At 36.8% G+C, this 21,110-nt stretch overlaps 2 protein-coding genes across 3 annotated transcripts in view; one reads left to right on the top strand and one right to left on the bottom strand.

Annotated features, from left to right (window-relative positions):
- Positions 1 to 21,110, bottom strand: part of SRP19 (signal recognition particle 19) — an 823,764-nt gene that overhangs the window by 558,680 nt on the left and 243,974 nt on the right. The window lies entirely within an intron of this gene.
- Positions 1 to 21,110, top strand: part of EPB41L4A (erythrocyte membrane protein band 4.1 like 4A) — a 275,596-nt gene that overhangs the window by 102,034 nt on the left and 152,452 nt on the right. For both annotated transcript variants that reach the window (XM_050793057.1, XM_050793056.1), the window contains exon 2: positions 8,676 to 8,780. In XM_050793057.1, coding sequence (XP_050649014.1) covers positions 8,676 to 8,780 — 105 coding nt within the window. The remainder of the gene's footprint in view (positions 1 to 8,675; positions 8,781 to 21,110) is intronic.

Below are 21,110 nucleotides of genomic sequence, written 5' to 3' on the forward strand. Positions count from 1 at the left end.
CATCTGGAGGGTGAGGGTAACTCTTAGACAGAAACAATAGGGGTCGGACAGTGGGGGTGAACAGTGCCTCCCCTAGGAAGGAATTACCTTTGGTACCTGAAGAATGTCTCCTCCATGTCCCGACTTTGCCTTATCATAATGGCCTAAGCTAAAAAAGTTAACGTAATTTTAAGTTTTCCCAGAGAACTGGGAATGTATTGTGGTCAAAATACTAAATGAAGATAAAGTGAATTTTTAAAGGCATAACATTATAAGAATTTTTTGCAGGGTTCATTTCCCCTTTGTGAAAGAGTAAGCTGTTTGTCTCAGATGTAATAGTTATCATTCTGTGCAGCTGGCAGAAACCTGCCTTTCTGGTTTGTAATGTCATGTTAATCTGCGAAGGTGTTATTACTCATTTGAAATATTCTTTGTTCTGGTTGAAAGCCTCGCTGATGGTATTTTCAAATAAACTTGTCCTACTTGTGAGTCTTTCTCTAAGTTTATAATCCTTCGGTAGCTCTATTCTTTCTGGAATGTTGCTAGTATGTCAGTAATGAAAGTAATCTATCTCATTTGCTGAGAGTTAAGTGGAATACAATTCACAATCCAGAAATATGTCATAGGCATTTACTCTTATTTTAAAAGTAAATTAATATATTGTTACATTGAGATGAAGTTTTGCTGATTAGTTATAAAAAAATCAGGTGCTCCCTTTATTTTTATTTTCTTCTTAACTGTCTCATATCAAGTCTTCTTTATTTTTTTGATGATGGAAAATCAAATTTCTGTCAGATTTCTTTTATTGCATAAAATTTGCATGCAAGTTTTAGGTATAAAAAGGTAATATCGCTTCCTCAGTTTTTGGTGTTTTATCCATTTTAAAAATAAGACATTTATTCCTTATGCTACCTTTAGAATATATTGAGTCTATTGGAATTATATGTCACTGAAACAAATGTGTATTTTAAAATTAAAAGTAAACTGAATCTCTCTGTATCAGGTGATATAACAAAATACATGGATCTGGTCAGCTTTTTCTTTAATTTCATAAGTCTGATTGGTCAAGAAAAATGGAAATCTTCATAGGAAACAGGAAGAAAGGTTTAATTTATTAATTTATAGACCACCATGTTTTTGCCCCTTGGTATTAATTCAGTGAACTTTTAGGCAGCTCTTACTGAGAATGAGTTATTGGACTGCGTAGAAAGTAAGTGGTGTGTGATACTCAGCATGTGCTTTCCAAATGTCTAAACATAAGTAGGAAAGTTAACAGAAGGAATAAATGACCATCTTAAGAGTGCAAGAGTGTAAGTATCAGAGACAAAAATAAGAGACTTGGTAGGTTCGATGGAGGGAGAGGTCATAATGAGGTTGAGAGAATTTGGACAGGCTTTATGAAGAAGGTGGCATTTTAACTGGATCTTAAAGGATAAGAAGGATTTTGACTATGACATAGAGCAGGAAAGGTATCCCGGGGAGACCTCCTGAAACCTGAAATGGGAAGCATTTCTTTCAGGTTTCCAGATATCCCTCGCTGATATTTCGGGTGTTACCCAGTTCATTCTCTCAAACATCTCATTAGTGGAGGTCCATTATTATCTAAGACAAAATTTTAATTTATTGATTGATTTCAGAAAGTCCTTGGGCATGTTATAGTTGTACTTTATTTTGTGTTATCTCGTGAATTCCCCATTTTGGCAGAGATTTCTTCTGGAAATGGTCCGAAGAAAACTGGAATGGGACTAAATATCATTTTTATATCTTTTTTTTTTTTTTTGAGATGGAGTCTTGCTCTGTTTCCCAGGCTGGAGTGTAGTGTTGCGATCTCCGCTCACTGCAACCTCCGCCTCCCGGGTTCAAGCAGTTCTCCTGTCTCAGCCTCCCAAGTAACTGGGACCACAGGCTTCTGCCATCACGCTCGGCTAATTTTTTTTTTTTTTTTTTTTTTTTTTTGAGACAGGGTTTCACATCGTTGGTGAGGCAGGTGTGGAACTCCTGACCTCAGGTGATCCACCCGCCTCGGCCTCCCAAAGTGCTGGGATTACAGGCATGAGCCACCACGCCTGACTGACTTTCATATCTTTTCCTTTGCAAAATATTGAAAGAGGTAAGGTTAACAATCAAGGTTTCATTAAATTTCTAATGAAACTAGCCACCTGACTTAGAAATGAAGCCCCTTTTCAGCATGTTAAGGAATGGGGGTGCGTAACTTCCACATTGGTATATAATGGCCTGTAATAATAGTTTGGTCTACCTGTTCAAAAGGCTTAGGAATAATTCAGATTAAAAATACTTTTTTGGAGGGTTGGGAATTATGAATTGTTTATGTGTAAACATAGAATTAATAGTTCATCACCATGCTCCTCTGTGCATTCCTTACCTAACACTTCTTGGTGCATGAACCAAATTGACAAACAAACTGCCTCCAAAGCAAAAAAAGGAAATGACTAATTTCTACCTGGTTGCCTTTTCTTTTCAATAATTTTTTATGCAAGTAATATGTGTGCCTGGTTGCTAGTCAAAGGCACAAAAGGAATTTTTTTTTCTTTTTGTTTGAGATGGAATCTCGCTCTGTCACCCAGGCTGCAGTGCAATGGCATGATCTCAGCTCACTGCAACCTCCTCCTCCCGGGTTCAAGTGATTCTCCTGCCTCAGCCTGCCGAGTAGCTGGGATTACAGGTGCGTGCCACTATGCCCAGCTAAGTTTTTTTTTTATTTTTAGTAGAGACAGGGTTTCACCATGTTAGCCAGAATGGTCTCGATCTCCTGACCTCGTGATGCACCCGCCTCGGTCTCCCAGAGTGCTGGGAATTCATAGGCGTGAGCCACTGCGCCTGACCTGCAAAAGAACTTTTGATGATAACCAAATCTCTCCCTGTCTCACTTTCTCAAGAAAGTTTTCAGTCACTTTTTAGAAGTTTCTTAGTCACTTCATAGCCCGAGGGCTTCTCAGGGGTTCTAACAGGCTGGTCAAAGACTTCCCGTATCACATCACTTTGCATTATATTCTGGAATTCTGAAAGATATTCATCCTCCTTTCTTCTGGCATTTATTAGTGTACTTTTGCCATTTTCTAGAGAGTAAGCATTTGCTGGTATTAGGCAATTAATAAATAAATATTTCAATGAATGAAGTTATGTGTTTCATAATATCCTTTTTTCCTGTAAAAAATCCTAGAACTGGCCCCTTCCTGGACAAATATACTTTAATCATACTTTGGTTCTTATGTCAGTTCTCTGTCAGTTCTTAATTTCTTTATTCAAAGATGATTTCTTCTGGACTTGAAGACTTTATACCTGAACTGTAAAAGATTGGCCCATAGGCAGTCTTTACAAAGTACCCATAAGAAGAATGAAATTATCCGTAAGTATAAGGGCAGGAGGCATAACAATGGAATACTGATTGGGCAAAGGGTTATTGGAAGAAGTCAGTTAGGGCAGAATGGACAGAAGTGTGAGCTGGTGATACATACCTCCACCCCAGTAGCTAATTTACCTCTGGCATCCATCCTCTCTAAGTCTTATCATATTACAGTATGACAGGTAAAAAGTTAAGAGGTTTTCATGGGCGTGTTTGCTTGAAGTAGTGACAGAAATACAGCATTTCTGAGACTCTCCTGGCCCTGCTCCAGGTGCCTGTGTAGACACACCTGCACTATACAGAAAGCTATAGAGGGAATCATGAGACGTCATATTTTTTTAAGGTCAGCACTGGATTTGTTGCATAACATTGGATGCTTTCTTTGTGTCCTCTCTGTAGAGGGTAACAAAAGATGCTAAAGGATAATATTTGCAAAGCATTTGTAGCAGCAGATTCTATATAAATGCAGAAGTGTCACAAAAGATTGGCATGTTCTGGTAGTTTTGGAATGATTGTTTTGGAAAATTTTCAGATTTGATGATTTCTTCCTCTGCATGAAATTTTAGAATTTCTATATACTTTCTAAACTGCTGAGCTGGTTTTCTGAGCTTGCTTTTGTGTATAATCTTTGTGATTAGAGTATTAGATCCTTTTTATGCTTTATAAATCTGTTATCTTTATTTGAAAATCCTAACATTTCTACTGGACATAGAAGCACAAATATAGTTTGATTAAAGACAGACTTGATTTATGTATTTTTAAAATCTGTACCATTTCATTGTCATACGTAATTTCAGGCATAATTGTTTCCTCTTTGTTCACGAACGACTTCTTGTTTACCTGTTTGGGATAGAAGAATTAGGTGGAGTTGTGTGACTCTACTTTCTCTAGTTATTCCATCTGTTTCTGTCTGTGCCTAGATGGGAGAAAGGATCCATAAGTGAGATTAGATCAAAATGGAAAACTATCTTCATATGCCAGCATTCCAGAAATATTTTGAATTAAGGGGAAAGGTGTGTGTGCACTTTCTACAGTAACCTGGAAAGTGAGAAAGTTTGATCTAAAATTTTAGATCAAAGAGACAGAGTCTCACTCTGTCGCCCAGGCTGGGGTGCAGCAGTGCGATCTGGTCTCAATGGACCAGAAATGATAAGAAAAATTCCTGAAAGGCTAATGGGAAACAATTGAAGGTGAAAACCACTGCCCAAAACATGAGCAAAAGAACTATGAAAGGTTGTAGTGATAGATTGAGTATTCCAAGCTTAGTGGCTGTGGATAGATGAGAATCATAGAAAGCTCTGGGTAACCATTAGTGTGATGTCTATAGAGCCTGTGAGATACTCAGTATCTTTCCAGTAAATTCTTTTCATAGTTACATTGGACAGAATTTACTTTAAGAATCCTTTCTTGATGTACTTACACCAGGGATGCACTTAAAAAAGGATAAGCTTTTTGTATTCATCATGATATTTTTAGTATACAGTTGGATCCAATTTTCTGTACTGTTACTCACAAGTTTTACTTGTGATACTGGCCTGCCTCTTGAGCCAAACATACATATTCAGAAAATGAAGGTGGTAGATTGCCTGAATGTTCCTATTTTGTACCTCAAGAATGCTGTAGCCGGGTGCGGTGGTGCATGCCTGTAGTCCCAGCTACTCAGGAGGCTGAGGCAGAAGGATTACTTGGAGGTTGCAGTGAGCCAAGATCACACCACTGCATTCCAGTCTGGGCGACAGAGTGAGACCCTGTCTCGGGAAAAAGATAGGAATGCTGGAAAATCTGGCTCAGGAATCAGTCGTTTCTACTGCTTGTCACAGCTGATTCCATCTTTGGATGTCTTTGCTATTGGATACTCCCTTACTATTGGGAGCCACTCCGTGAATTAATCCTAAACTCTTGCTCAGAAGTCGAAGTCCTTGGCTGAAACCACAGATCATATGCCTGTGACCTGGCTGTCGGTTATTCTGGGAGCCTGATTCCTGCCTCCACCAAGACTCACATAGGGGAATTGTTTGCACATTGGCAGAGGGTTTGATATGTACCCAGAACAAAAAGGACTAAAGTGGGAATTTCTCTAAGAAGGTTTGGCATTAGAAACTCTTTTAATGTAACCCACAGCTGAAAGGACAAACATCATATACTCATCTTTTATTCCCAAAAAGAAATTGATAAAACTATTAGTCATTGATTAAAGGCCAAAACAGAATAAGACCAAAAAAGCAGAATTGAAGGAACCATCTGTTTGATTAAGGATATGCGTTAGGGCCATACACCAGCTATTATACTTAGTGGTGAAATTTTAGAAGCAATTCCATTACAGCCAGGAGGACGACAAGGTGCATGTTCTCAAAACTACTAGTTATTCTTTTATTGAGGTCCCAGCCAATGCAGTAAGAAAAGAAGAAATAAATGTGGAGGAGCATTTTGAAAAAGCATTTTGAAAAGTGATTATCTGAGAAGACTCCATAGACAAACTAACAAGAATTTAGCAAGATGGCTGGGAATAAGACCGATAGGGAAAATTAGTTGGCTTTCCAATGCATTAGCAATAGCCAGTCAGAAAGTAGAACAGCAATAAAACTAAAATACCTAAGAATCCGCCTGTGTTATTTTCTATTGCTGCATAACAGATTATCACAAGCATAGTGGTTTAAATGTACCGCCGTTTATTATTTCACAGTTCTGTAGGCCAGAAGTCCAGGATGTCATGGCTGACTTCCCTGCAGTGTCCTACCAGGCTGAAATCAAGGTGTTAGTCAGCTGTTGTCCTTATTTGAGGGCAATGGGGAAGAATCAACTTCCAAACCCTTGTCAGTTGTTGGCAGAATCCCGCTTTTGTGGTTGTAGGACTGAGGTTCCCATCTCTTTGCTGGCTGTTAGCTGGGGGTTCCCCTCAGGTCCTGAGGCTATTCCCATTCTTCTCAGCCCCTCCGTCTTTCAAGTGACAGGGACGTGTGGAACCCTTCTCATGGTTTGAATATAGTTGACTTTCCCCCTCCTTTTCCCTTCTGCTGGAGAAAGTGCTATGCTTTTTAGAGCCCATGTGATTAGGTCTACTTCAGTGATCTCCCTATCTTACCGTCAACTGTGCATAACTAGCATAACACTATCATAGGGGTGCTATTCTCATTGTGCAGTTTCCAGAAGTCAGGGCAGGACATCTTTGGGGGTGGGAGGGCATTTGGTAAATTTGCCTGCCACAAAGTCTAAATAGAATTTTGTAAAACCGACATAAAAAGTGTAAAATATCCTCGAAGGATATAAAAGACAACCATAGAGGTTTCGCTCTGTAAATATCATAGTATCTACACCTCCCCCTACCACATCATCTGGTCTGTCAGTTACATTTAAATGCAGTTAAACCCCCAGCACAATCATTTATTCAATTGGGTAGCTGGTTCTAAACGTTCTTGAGTGGAGAAAAATGTTTAAGAACTGGCAAAGATAGTTTTGAAAAAGAAAAATGGATATCAAACAAATTAAACTACATATATTAAAATCTTGGGGGTATTGGTTCTGGAATAACCCATGAGATAGAATACTGGGGATTCATTTAATAGATGATAAAGTTGTTTCAAATCAACAGGGAAATGTTAGCTTTTTTGGGAAATGGTGGTGCAGTTGTCTATCCATTTGGAAGCAAAGTTAGACCCTTATCCCAAGAACAGCAATAATTTCCAGATGAAATGAAGAGCTAAGTATAAGTAAAATTCTACAAGTATTTAGAAGTACTTAGGAGAATTTGCTCATAAACTTTGGGTTATGGAATGCCTAACTCAAAGGCTAGGAAATGCAGTTGGCTAGTAAGCACATGAAAGAGTGCTTGCTTTTATTAACGTCAGGAAAATGTAAATTAAAACAATTCCTTTATTCCCCTCTTTTTTTGCTCAATCAGATTGGAAAAACATTTTTGCAATCCAGATGTTGGCAAGGGTGCGGGGAAAACATATACTCTCATCGAATGAATTGTAATGGTCTTTTTGGCAGTGCCTACTGTAATTATGAGTATACATATACTTCAGATGAATAATTTCACTTCAAGATTTTTACCCCAGAGAAATACACAGGTACATGAGCACAGAGACATTTACAGACCACTATGGCATTGTGATTATTGCAGAAAATGTCCAATAACCTAAAGATTCATCATGGAAGGGCTTTTTGTTTATAAATTATTTAATGGATTTTGAAAAAGGAACCAGTTAAAGTTAGCCAAAGTAATTTAGAGGAAAACAGAATACCTATGGAATTTGTAACAAGAACTTTCTTCTCCTGGTGTGTACTTTTATAACCTCATATTGCCCATTTTATAATAAATTTAATAAAAACATTTTCCTCATGCTAACAATCCATTTTCTAAAAGCAGTGCAGTATTAAGTGCTCACCATACATGGATAAATGCATCCTGGTAATTTTCTGAGGGCAGATGAAACTGAACAAAAGCCCTCCTTTATTACCATAATGGGAGACTTGTTGTGGGATTTCTTTTATTATCTTGTTATACCAGCCAGAGATGGGGCAAGAGAAAGGAAGAGGCTATATCTATACCTATACTATAAAAATGGATTATTTTCTAAACTTATGTGGTGTGTGGAGTAGTGCTTGCTGATGAAGTGTTTCTTACATGTGTGAATATTTGATTTTTAGTACGTTAGATGATAAGAATCTTAATTTAAAGAATCTGTATATGTAGTAGGTGGGGAGAGAAGAGATTAGCTTTTTAGGTAGTTATCAGTATTTAAAAAGCAGCCAAAAGAAAAGTTTTGTGTCTGTGCTTATGTGAAAGAGATAAAGTGAAATATCTTCACAAGGGCTTTTGAGGACATTAGCTTTAGTAGCTTTAATCTATGGGTTTATTATTTGAGGAGTGAAGATAAAAGCTTTGACTATTGTTAATTTTATATATCTTCTGTATTCATTGTGAGAGTAATGCTATAGGTGAAAATTGCTTTTAAAAATGAAAGAATGGTGGAATTTTTAACCAAAGTGTTTTTTTGATGCATTTATTAGATGTTCTTCATATAAAAGATTATCTTTATTAAAAGAATTTTGTCCTGAAGATAATTTATAATCCAAGAAGCAAGAAGCTTATATTAATTTAAAACCCACTATGATTTCAAAAGTATTTTCCAAAGCAGTTTCTATAATACACTTTGCTTTAAATCACATTTTTTTTCTTCGTAATTGAGGCACAACTTACAGAGGGAACCATGGTCTAATACAATTGCTGCTATTGTGAATGAAACTAACAAAAGATGAGAACCATGATTGTGTCCTATTTAGGAGCAAAAAGGCAGCTGAAAAATATGAAACTGAATTATTTTTGCAGAAGTCAACGAAAGGTTCCATTGTCCTTGACCACGTCTTCCATCACGTAAACCTTGTGGAGATAGATTATTTTGGGCTACGTTACTGTGACAGAAGCCATCAGACGGTGAGTACGGTGACTCTGTTAAATTTTTCTGGTTATAAATTTCACTCTATCTCTGGCTTTTCTTGATACAGTTTTAGGTGGTTAGGTTCTTTGTCACTGAAAAAGACTGAAAATCTCAAACATGTTTTCCCCTGATAATTTCTTTGCATTTTTTCCTCTTCTGCCAAAAGTCTATAGAGTTGCTGGATTCACAGCTTCTGTACATGTGTCGTCCTCTTTGCAGATGGCATATGTGGTTTCCAGATTTGCAACCTTATGAGAATGAATGCAGAGCATCAGTGCACATGGAGGACTGAATATGTCATTTAATATGTGTTAGAAGGCAAGTGGCTAGTCTCTTGAAGTGCCAGATATTAATTGCCTTTTAAGAAAGGGAATGGTTAGAGAAGAAATACAGTGTAAAAAAAAAGTGACTACCTAAGTTTTATAAGTGAGATGAGCTGTTACAAAGTAAAATAAGTAGAGGTTTTTTTATTCATGAACCTGATGAAATAAGAGTAATAAAGACAACTTAGCTTTTAGTTCTTATGTCAGTTGTTCACAAAGGTTAATTCAGAAGGTCTTCCAGTCCGGAGTAGAGAGTTCCTAAGAAATTCATCACAATGGAAAAACTTTGGAGATGAAGATTTTGAAGGATGAAAGGATATTCATTAATGTGACTTTTGGTTTAGTCTGAGAAAGATCTTAGCTTCAGATAGGCACAGCTTCATTATGCAGAACGCTCACATGCTTATCTCAGAAATTTGACTTGCCTTTTATTTTTCATCCTATTCAACTGCTGTTGAGATAGAGATGTCCTCCTCTTCCTTCATTTGTTCTCCAATCCTCCACTGGGTCTTTTGTGGTACATTCAGTGAAGAACATGATTTTCTGAGTGGTGTTACCGCTATTGATGGTGATCACTTGTTACTTTTCTTGAGCTAGTTCCTTAATCTCTTCTGTGTCATGGGAGGATTTAATAAGGTTGGAATGAAAAATTGAGTATGTTGGATAGCTTTCCATAGAAAGGAATAACTTTCTAAAGGCTAGTGGTCATTATGGCATGTTGCAAAAAAGGGGAACAGACATGTTTAGAAGTCCACTGAATTCTATCTTGTACAGACCATGAATAAATATAGCAGAACTCTAAATTTATACAGAAAGATTAAATTGAAGGCTAAAGAAGGTATCATGTGCTACATTCATATTTTTGAAATAACATTTTTTTCCTAGCAGAGAAAACTACAGTTTTCTGATCTTACCTACTATGTCAGACTTTCCCTGGAAAGATTGACTGTCTTGCTAAAGTTATATAGACCTTGTCTGTCTCTATCTTCCCCCTCACCCTTTTTTTAACTGTGCAAAGGAAAAATGTGAAAAGCTAGAGAATTTCAAAACAATGACCCCTACTGTAGCAGTTAGCATTGCTAGTTTATTGAAAGTTTTGTAGGGTTTAAATTAAGAACATTTTTTCCTCTTTTACTCCTAAGGTTTGGCATTTATGATGGTGTTTATAGTACAGGTTTTAGGAGAAATGACACATTTAGAAGGAGAAAGCTCTTAAGTCATATTGTTTTGATGTGATGAGAATATCAGGTGTGCAAAATGACATGAAAAAAGTATTCTTTGCCTCTTTTTGTTATATTCTAATAGTGAACTCAGCTAAAATAGAGGTGATTTGTAAACATTGCTTAGTCTTTGCATGTTCACATGTATTGTCTGATTACCTTTTAATTTTAGAAGGCTATGAGAATAAGGTAATGAAATTTTGTACTTCCTCTTGGCAACAGTTTCATCAAAAGTATATTAGAAGCAACCCTGCATATCTGACAGTTACTTAAAACAAATAAGGATTTAAACAAAAAAACCCTGTGTTAAAATAGTACAGGATATGGTTAAAAAAATCTTTGTCTTAAAAACCAAGTAATGGTTTTCATGAACGTCGATTGAATTACTGTACATTCGGGACCTCACATGACAGAGAAGTTGTCTGCACTGGAGGACCAGGAGAACCTAGAACCCTGGAACTCATCGTTCATCATCATTACCAACGTCATAATCAGTGCACCAGAGACTGTAAACATTTTTGTTTGTTGAAATTGTATGTTTAGAACAGTTCTCTAAAGTATTATTATCTTTCTATTAGAGATGATGAAACGCAAACTAAGAAGGTTAAGCACCTTTCCTAAGGTCACATAATCAGCACGTATTAGGACCAGAATTCCACCCTTAGTCTGAGTGTCTCCAAGACCTTTCAACCACTATAATATCCTGACTTTCAAGACAATTGAAATTGCAGCAGCACAGTCTTCCCTTTAAAGAACTGGTGTATTTGAAATTAATCAGAGGCTGGAAGGAACTTGAGTCATCTTTTAGGCTTTCAGAAGTTATTATAAATGGATTGTGATCTGGTGGAATAGATAACTGCCTTTGGAGTCACAAGATAGGTTTGAGTCCTATGTCTGCTCCTAAAAAATGGTCAAATCACTTAATTTTTCCAAATCTTGATATGCTTATCTGTAAATTGACAATAAAATGCTTTTTCTCCTCAACTCTCAGGATTGATATAGGACTAAATCAGAACACATGATAGCTTTTTGTAGATGATAAGGTATTAAACATGTAAAAGGGCTTTCCTGTTGAAACTAGGATAGGAGCAAATATTGCTGGTGATACTAGTGTAATGAAGGAATAAGGAGAAAGTCTAGAAGAAAGAAAAGAAAAAATTAAATAAACTGTACATTCTTAAATGCCTTTGGAGATTTTTGAAGATGAGTTTTGTTGATGTTGAAAGCAGTAATAAATATAATAAATGTGATATCTCAATACTACTTCTGGTTTTAAGATTAGTTTTGAAAGGGAAAGTGCTTAGCCTGGGCATAGAGCCTATTTTCTGTTCCACTCTGGCTTGTGCCAAGTCTTCTTGATCCAGACTGGTGTGTGTGGGGATGTAGGTCTCTTATATTAGGGCCTTGGTCTGACTTACAGAAAATTCCCAGAAATTATAGTTATGTCTTACTTTAATGTTAGCACTTGAGGCTCCTTTACAGATTACTCCTTGAAAGGCAGAAGTTGTATATAATTAGAGCTTTTCTCAGAATATGGAAATCAGCGTGGCATTGAGAATTAGGCTGCTGGATCTGCTGCCCTTTTACTTAAGAAGTCAAAGGAGGGGGAACGTGTGGAGCACACAGATGAACACAGCATGCAGACATTGTCTTCTGCCAGTGAACTCTGTTTTTGCTTTGCTAAGACAATAAAAGCAATCAGAAACTTCCCGCTTTCTTGACCACCACCCCCCCACAAACACCTAGTTGCTTCTTACACTTCCTATCCTGTTACCAGTGTCTGTGAGTTGGATCTTACCACCTCGCTTTTTCTGTTTGGTGTCTCTCTACCCTACCTACTCCTTCCTTCCAGTCAGTGTTTGGCGTGTTCAAATCTCTCCCATTTAGAACCTCCCATTCCCCACCTCCCTTGTCCTCCTCTATCTGCTGCCATCTTTGGCTCCTTCTGCACCACACATAATCTTCAGAAAACTTTGTCTAAATTTCTTACATTCACTTCTGAAATCCCATTGTTTCCTAAACGTATCACCATGCAGCTTTGATCCCAGTCACATCACTGAAACTGGCCCTGCCTTGCCAGTTGCTAAATCTAAGATACTCTATCAGTCCTTATCTTACTTGACCTTTCTTTTGCTTTGACACTAACAACTTGTCCATTCTTGAAATCTCTTTTTGTTCTTCTGGCACTATATTCTTTTTGTTTCTCTCTTTTCATGTTTTCTCTAGTTATTCCTATTCGTCCTCTCTACGATCATGATTCCACTGCCTGTTCCATAAAATGTTGGTATTCACCAGGATTTTGTCCTTGATTCTCTTATGCTTTCTGTTCAGGCCCACACATTTAGTGCTACCTTTGCTAGTACTGTTTATCTCTGAGATAATTTCCTTAAGCATCTAAACTAAACTGTGTATGTATTAATATTTGTATTCTCTTCCCTGCCCCCAAGTACTCTGAGTATTGAACAAAAGTCCTCATCCATTGAGTTCTAGCAGGCAAGCTCAAGTGTGTCCTCTCTGCCATTAGTGGTGGCCCTCTTCCTTTCATCCTGATGCTGTACTTTGTAACATGTGCAAGGTTTCACGTTCTGTGATTGTATGTTCTGGAAAGTCCCTATAATGATTGATAAAACATGTGTAAGTGATAATGTGAGTCTTGTTGCAAAGAAAGGAAGATTGTAATGTTGGATCATTACAAAATGAAACTTACTATGTCAGATGTCTTCAAGCATCTGTTGGAGGAACAGAGGGGAGAGATAAAGAAGCAGAAAGTTCCTCTCAGGTAACCCTTTGACTTTATGAAGAACATCATAAGAAGCACAATATCCTGGGAGGGCTGACAACAACACATGAAGGGCATCTGGGAAACAATGATGGTGGGTGGCTTTTCAAGAGTCCAGGACCTGGAAGGGAATGCCAGAAGCATCTATAGAGGGCTCCACAGCACCGAAGCTCTCATTTTCCTGCTGACGAATGTGTGTTACTTTTCCTTGGTAATCTCATCTGTTCCATGGTTTAAATTATATCGAAAGACTGAGCCTCAAATTCCTATCTTCAACCCAGATGTTTCGGGAGGGACTACACTGTGTTAAAATTCAAAATCTGGATTCAGACTGTATGGGTTCAAACCACAGTCTACCTGGAGAGCTGTGTGTCACTGAGTGAGTCTCCCTAACTTTTCTATACCTCAGTTCCTCTGTTTATAAGGTGAGGCTAGTAATAGTACCAGCTTCATAGGGTGGTAGTGATGATTGAAGGAATCTATAAAAAGTACACAGACTAGTGCTTTAAAATGTGTGGTCCACATAATGTTTTAGCTGCTATTCACTACTTGGATACCTCTCATGTATCTCAAAGGTAACATATTCAAAACTGAAGTCATCTTCCCCTCCAAATCTGCTTTTTATAAGAAATGTTTCTGAGATTAGTGATTTTCAAGATTTTTTTTTTTCTTTTAGAGATGAAGTCGCACTATGTTGCTTAGGCTGGTTGGTTTCAAACTCCTGAGCTCGAGTGATCCTCCTGCCTCAGCCTCCCAAAGTGCTAGGACTACAGGTGTGAGCCACCATACCAGGTCTACGATTTTTTTTAAAAAAACCATGTACTTGTGTATAATTTTAGATTGAGAATTAAAATTTTGTAAGTTTTAACAGATCCAGGTCTTTGGTTTATCTTAAATATTGACATTGTAAAAGCAAGTTGTCATATTCCTTTTAAGTGTATCCTGTGAATTTATATTTCATAGCAATTTTGTACTCTTCATCTACCTTTACAAAAATATATGAACAAACTCTTTTTTAAAAATCAGAAACTTTTCTTTATTCCTTTTATGTCTTTAAACTTGTATTCCTATTCTACTTTCTCCCTAAAATGTTATTATATTTTTATTAATAAAATACATATATCCATAATATACATATAAATTGGTATTTTAAGAGTTTATTTCCTGAGATGTTAAGGATCTAATTGTTAGTGAACCCTAAGAGTAGTTGTTATTACCATGGTTGTCACTATATAATTAATTAAAACAGCAAAATACTATGCATTTTAATAATTATTAAACATATTTTCTGGGGAAAATGACAGATGGGGACAGGACTAGATTGCAGCTCCCACTCGGACAGATAGTGCAGTGTGTGGAGACTTGCACTGTGAAATTCTGCTCCAGAACTATTGCAGAAATATACCAAGAAAGCTGAGAGAATCCACAGACTCTTTGAAGGAAGCAGATTGCTCCTGCAGGACCCCAGAGACACTGCAAATACTGTGCTGGTATCCATGGCTGAGAGATATGAGGACGGTTCACATCACAGGACTCTGTGCAGATAACCCTTAGTATCATCCTGGAGTCTGGTAGCCCTGCTGCGTGGCTAGATCCAGAAGGGAAATAATAGTTACTGCATCTCAGCTCTCAGGAAGCCACATTCCTAGGAAAAGGGGGAGAGTGCTACATCAAGGGAACACCCATGGGACAAAAGAATCTGCACAGCAGCCTTGAGCTCCAGATCTTCCCTCTAACATAGTTTACCCAAAGGAGAAGGAACTAGAAAAACAATTCTGGTAATATGATAAAAGAAGGTTCTTCAACACCACCCAAAAAAGCATACTCTTTCCTCAGCAATGGATCCAAACCAAGAAAAAGTCCCTGATTTACCTGAAAAGGCATTTAAAAGGTTGATTATTAAGCCAATTAAAGAGGCACCAGAGAAAGGTGAAGTTCAATTTAAGGAAATCAAAAAAATGATACAAGAAATGAGGGGAGAAATCTTCAGTGAAATAGATAGCATAAATAAAAAACAATCATAACTTCAGGAAATAAAGGACATACTTACAGAAATGCAAAATGTTCTTGAAATTCTCAGCAATAGACTCGAACAAGCAGAAGAAATAACTTCAGATCTCAAAGACAAGGTTATCAAATTAACCCAATCTAACAAAGAGTAAGAAAAAAAGAATTTAAAAACATGAACAAAGCCACCAAGAAATTTGCGATTACATAACTGACCAAACCTAAGAATAATTGGCATTCCTGAGGAAGAAGAGGAATCCAAAAGTTTGGAAAACATATTTGGGGGAATAATCTAGTAAAACTTCCCCAGTGTTGCTAAAGACCTAAACATCCAAATAGAAGGAGCTCAAAGAATACCTGGGAAATTGCAAAAAGATCATTACCTAGGCACATTGTCATCAGGTTATCTAAAGCTAAGATGAAGGAAAGAATCTTAATAGCTGTGAGGCAAAAGCACCAGGTAACCTATAAAGGAAAACCTATCAGATTAACAGCAGATTTCTCAGCAGAAACCCTACAAACTAGAAGGGATTAGGTCCCTATCTACAGCCTCCTTAAACAAAACAATTATCAGCCAAGAATTTTGTATCCAGCGAAACTAAGCTTCATAAATGAAGAAAAGGTAGTGTTTTTCAGACAAACAAATGCTGAGAGAATTTGCCACTCCCAAACCAGCACTATAAGAACTGCTAAAAGGAGCTCTAAATCTTGAAACAAATCCTGGAAACACATCAATAACAGAACCTCCTTAAAGCATAAGTCTCACAGGACCTATAAAACAAAAATACAATAAAAAAAACACAAGGTATACAGGCAACAAATAGCACAATGAATGGAATAGTACCTCATACTCAATACTAATGCTGAATGTAAATGGCCTAAATGCTCCACTTAAAAGATACAGAATTGCAGAATGGATAAGAATTCACCAACCAGGTATCTGCTGACTTCAAGAGACTCACCTAACACATAAGGACTCACATATACTTAAGGTAACGGGGTGGAAAAAGATATTCCATGCAAATAGACACCAAAAGCGAGCAGGCATATATCAGACAAAACAAACTTTAAGGTCAGTTAAAAAAGACAAAGTAGGACATTATGATAAAAGCCCTTGTCCAACAGGAAAATATCAGAATCCTAAATATATATGCACCTAACACTGGAGCTCCCAAATTTATAAAACAATTACTACTAGACCTAAGTAATGAGATAGAGAGCAACATAGCAATAGTGGAGAACTTCAGTACTGCACTGATAGCACTAGACAGATCATCAGGACAGAAAGTCAACAAAGAAACAATGGATTTAAACTATACTCTGGAACAAATGGACTTAACAGATATTTATATAACTTTCTTTAGTAGAGATGGGTTTCACCATGTTGACCAGGCGGGTTTCACCATGTTGACCAGGCTGGTCTCAAACTCCTGACCTTAGGTGATCCACCTGCCTTGGCCTCCCAGAGTGCTGGGATTACAGGTGTGAGCCACCACACCTGGCCATTTACAGAACATTCTACCCAACAATTTCAGAATATACATTCTTTTCATCAGCATGTGGAACTTTCTCCAAAACAGACCATATGATAGGCCACAAAACAAGTCTGAATAAATTTAAGAAAACTGAAATTATATCAAGTACTATCTCAGACCATAGTGGAAAAAATTCTTTAAACTGAACAATAATAGTGACACAACTATCAAAACTTCTGGGATACAGCAAAAGTGGTGCTCAGAGGAATGTTCATAGCCTTAAATGCCTATATCAAAAAGTCTGAAAGAGCAAAAGTAGGCAATCTAAGATCACACCTCAAGGTACTAGAGAAACAAGAACAAACCCAACCCAACAGAATAAAGGAAATAACCAAGGTCAGAGCAGGACTAAATGAAATTGAAACAAAAAGAAATGCAGAAGATAAATGAAACAAACAGCTGCTTCTTTGAAAAGATAAATAAATTGATAGACCATTAGCAAGATTATCCAAGAAAAGAAGAGGGAAGATCCAAATAAGCTCAATTAGAAATGAAATGGGAAATATTTCAACGGACACCACCGAAATACAAAAGATCATTCAAGGCTACTATGAACACCTTTACTTGCATAAACTAGAAAACAGAGGAGATGGATAAATTCCTGGAAAGAGACAATCCTCCTAGCTTAAATCAGGAAGAATTAGAAACCCTGAACAGACCATTAACAAGCAGTGAGATTGAAATGGTAGTAAAAAAATTACCAACAAGAAAAAGTTCAGGACCAGACGAATTCACAGTTGAATTCTATCAACATTCAAAGAAGAATTAATACCAATCATATTGACATAATAATATCAATAATTATCCCAAGGTAGAGAAAGAGGAAATCCTCCTTAAATCATTCTATGAAGCCAGTATAACAAAGACAACTACAGAGCAATATCCCTGATGAACATATATGCAAAAATCCTTAACAAAATACTAGTTTACCAAATCCAACAACATCTAAAAAAGATAATCCACCACGATCAAGTGTGTTGCATACCAGGAATACAGGGATGGTTTAACATACATAAGTCAATAAATGTGAAACATCACATAAACACAGTTAAAAACAAAAATCACACGATCATCTCAGTAGATGCAGAAAGAGCATTTGACAAAATTCAGCATCTCTTCACGATTAAAACCCTCAGCAAAATTGGCATACAGGGGACATACCTCAGTGTAATAAAAGCCATCTATGACAAACCCACAGCCAACGTAATATGAACGGGGAAGAGTTGAAAGCCAATGGAAACACATTTCATGTTCATGGATGGGTAGAATCAATAATGTAAAGATGACCATACTGCCAAAAGCAATCTACGAATTCATTGCAATTTCCATCAAAATACCACCATCATTCTTCACAGAACTAGAAAAAACAATCCTAAAGTTCATATGGAACCAAAAAAGAGCCTGCATAGCCAAAGCGAGACTAAGCAAAAAGAACATAGCTGGAGGCATCACATTACCTGATTTCAAACTGTACTATAAGGCCATAGTCACCAAAACAGTATGATACTGGTATAAAAATTGGGACACAGACGAATGGAACAGAATAGAGAACCCAGAAATTAACCCACATACTTACAGCCAACTGATCTTCGACAAAGCAAACAAAAACAAAGTGGGGAAAGGACACCCCTTTCAACAAATGGTGCTGGGATAATTGGCAAGTCACATGATGGAGAATGAAACTGGATCCTTATCTCTTGCCTTATACAAAAATCAACTCAAGATGGATCAAGGACTTATATTTAAGTCCTAAATCATTAAGACTTGAAACTATAAAAATGCTAGAAGCTAACATTGGAAAAACCCTTCTAGACATTGACTTAGGCAAAGATTTCATGACCAAGAACCCAAAAGCAAATGCAACAAAAATGAAGATAAATAGATGAGACTTAATTAAACTAAAGAGCTTTTGCATGGCAAAAGGAACAGTCAGCAGAGTAAACAGCCCACAGAGTGGGAGAAAATCTTCACAATCTATACATCTGACAAGGGACTAATATCCAGAATCTACAAGGAACTCAAATAAGAAAGAAGCAAATAATCCCATCAAAAAGTGGACTAAGGACATGAGTAGACAATTCTCGAAAGAAGATATACAAACGGTAACAAATATATGAAGAAACGCTCAATATCACTAATGATCAGGGAAATGCTAATCAAAACCACAATGCAATACCACCTTACCTAGCCATTATAAAAAATAAAAAAATAATAGATTTTGGCATGGATGTGATGAAAACGGAACACTTCTACACTGCTGGTGAGAATGTAAACTAGTACAACCACTATGGAAAACAGTGTGGAGATTATAAAGAACTAAAAGTAGAACTACCATTTGATTCAGCAATCCCACTACTGGGTATCCACCCAGAGGAAAAGAAGTCATACAAAAAAGATACTTGCACACGCATGTTTATAGCAGCACAATTCAGAATTGCAAAAATGTGGAACCAAACCGAGTGCCCATCAGTCAACGAGTGAATAAAGGAACTGTGGTGTGTGTGTGTGTGTGTGTATGTATATATGTGTGTATATATGTATGTATATATATGCGTGTGTGTATATACATGTATATGATGTAATACTACTCAGCCATAAAATGGAATGAATTAATGGCATTCACAGTAACCTCGATGGGATTGGAGACTATTATTCTAATTGAAGTAACTTAGGAATGGAAAAGCAAACATTGTATGTTCTCACTTGTAAGTGGGGGCTAATCTATGAGGATGCAAAGGCATAAGAATGATACAATGGACTTTAGAGTCTCGGGAGGGAAGGGGTAGTAAGCGGGTGAGGGATAAAAGACTACAAATTGGCTTCAGTGTATATTGCTTGGGTGATGGGTGCACCAAAATCTCACAAATCACCACTAAAGAACTTACTCATGTAACTGAATACCTAACCTGTTCCCCAAAAACCTATGGAAAAAATTATTAAACATAAAATGTAAGTATTTATTGGAAATGCATCTTTTAATGAGATGAGTGGGACTTTTCCCTTCCAATTAGTCCATTATAATATATTCCTGGAATGATTCCAACTCTACCTTTGTCTTATATATCTGAGAGCAGTGTTTTTTCAGACCATTCAATTGGGTTTTTCTTCAGTTTAGTTGAAAACAATGAATTCAAGACCACCTGACTTAAAATTTGTTAATTGATCATTATAGTAATTCAACTCCACAATTTCTAGGAAATGTATTAAAAAATGCTTTACCAACTCTTAGCAAAATATTATTAATTATAATATTTTCCTTTTTAGAGCCACCTGATTTAATCCAATATTAAATAAATATTAAATAGAAGGGATTTAGAAAAATTTAAAAATGATTAATTTTAACATATGTTTGCCAAGGTAAGACTTTTAATAAAGTGCTTTTATCTAATCACATACTTTATATTTTCATCATAATCTTGGAATTGCAGGTTTCGTTCATTTGGCTTATGAAAAGTCTCCAACATAAAACTCTTGGACAAAGCCAGTCATTCTTAAACCACTTAGCCAAACCAACTTGCTTTCTGTCATTTTGTCAATTTAAATAAAAATGTTAACTTGAGTTCTCTGAAAAGTATTTCATTTTGGAATTCTATTCCTAAGACAGATAAGGCAAAGGATTTTGTTACCTAGATAAGTCTGCTTTCACTTACCAAGACTTTGATTTGTCTTATTCTTAAGGAACTGACAATAACTAGAGTATGGAAGTTGCAAGATCATTAAACAAAAATCACTCCTGGTGCTGCCCTACTGTACAATATATCTGATTTTATAACCACCCAAGTATAGGCCAAAATATCATGCTTCTAACACTTTGCCTAGTCCTTGCCAGAAATATGTATAAAATGGAAAAAGACATAAAACTATTTTTTCTGATTTATGGTGTCTTTATTAAAGACAACTTTGTTAATATCAGTATTTTAGTCTTTCTATTCTTCTCTTGTGATTATTCATACCCTTGGGCAATGCACTATAGGAGCTTGACAGGGCTGAAAGGTGCCTTTCAGTAAATTGGGAATGGAGAATTTTGAAAGGAGAGTGCAGTAGGAAAGGAGAATTAGCATAATGTCATAATCTTGGGTCTATTCTTCGGTAGATCATTTTTGGAGTAGAGTGTATGTGGAAGTTGAGAATCTGGAAATTGAGTTCTTAAATCTATGTTTACCCATGTATCCTTTGGAAAGTCCTCACGTAGCATCCCTGAGGTGCCTGCACCTTTGTTACAATAGCTTAGTGAATGCCAACATCATCTACCCGATTGCTCGAGCTAGAATCTTGGGTGTCATTCCCAACTACATCATCTCACCTCTCCTCATAGCCAGTCACCAAGTCCTGGCAGTTTCACTCCTTAATGCCTAGAGTGACCATACAGTTCACTCACTAATCCAGGATACTTCTGACAGTAAAAGGGACGTTGTTAATAACTAAGCTGGGACAACTAGTGTAAACAGGACTTGTGGTCACC

The sequence above is a fragment of the Macaca thibetana genome, chromosome 6 (assembly GCF_024542745.1).
Source record: "Macaca thibetana thibetana isolate TM-01 chromosome 6, ASM2454274v1, whole genome shotgun sequence".
Classification (NCBI taxonomy): Eukaryota; Metazoa; Chordata; class Mammalia; order Primates; family Cercopithecidae; genus Macaca; species Macaca thibetana.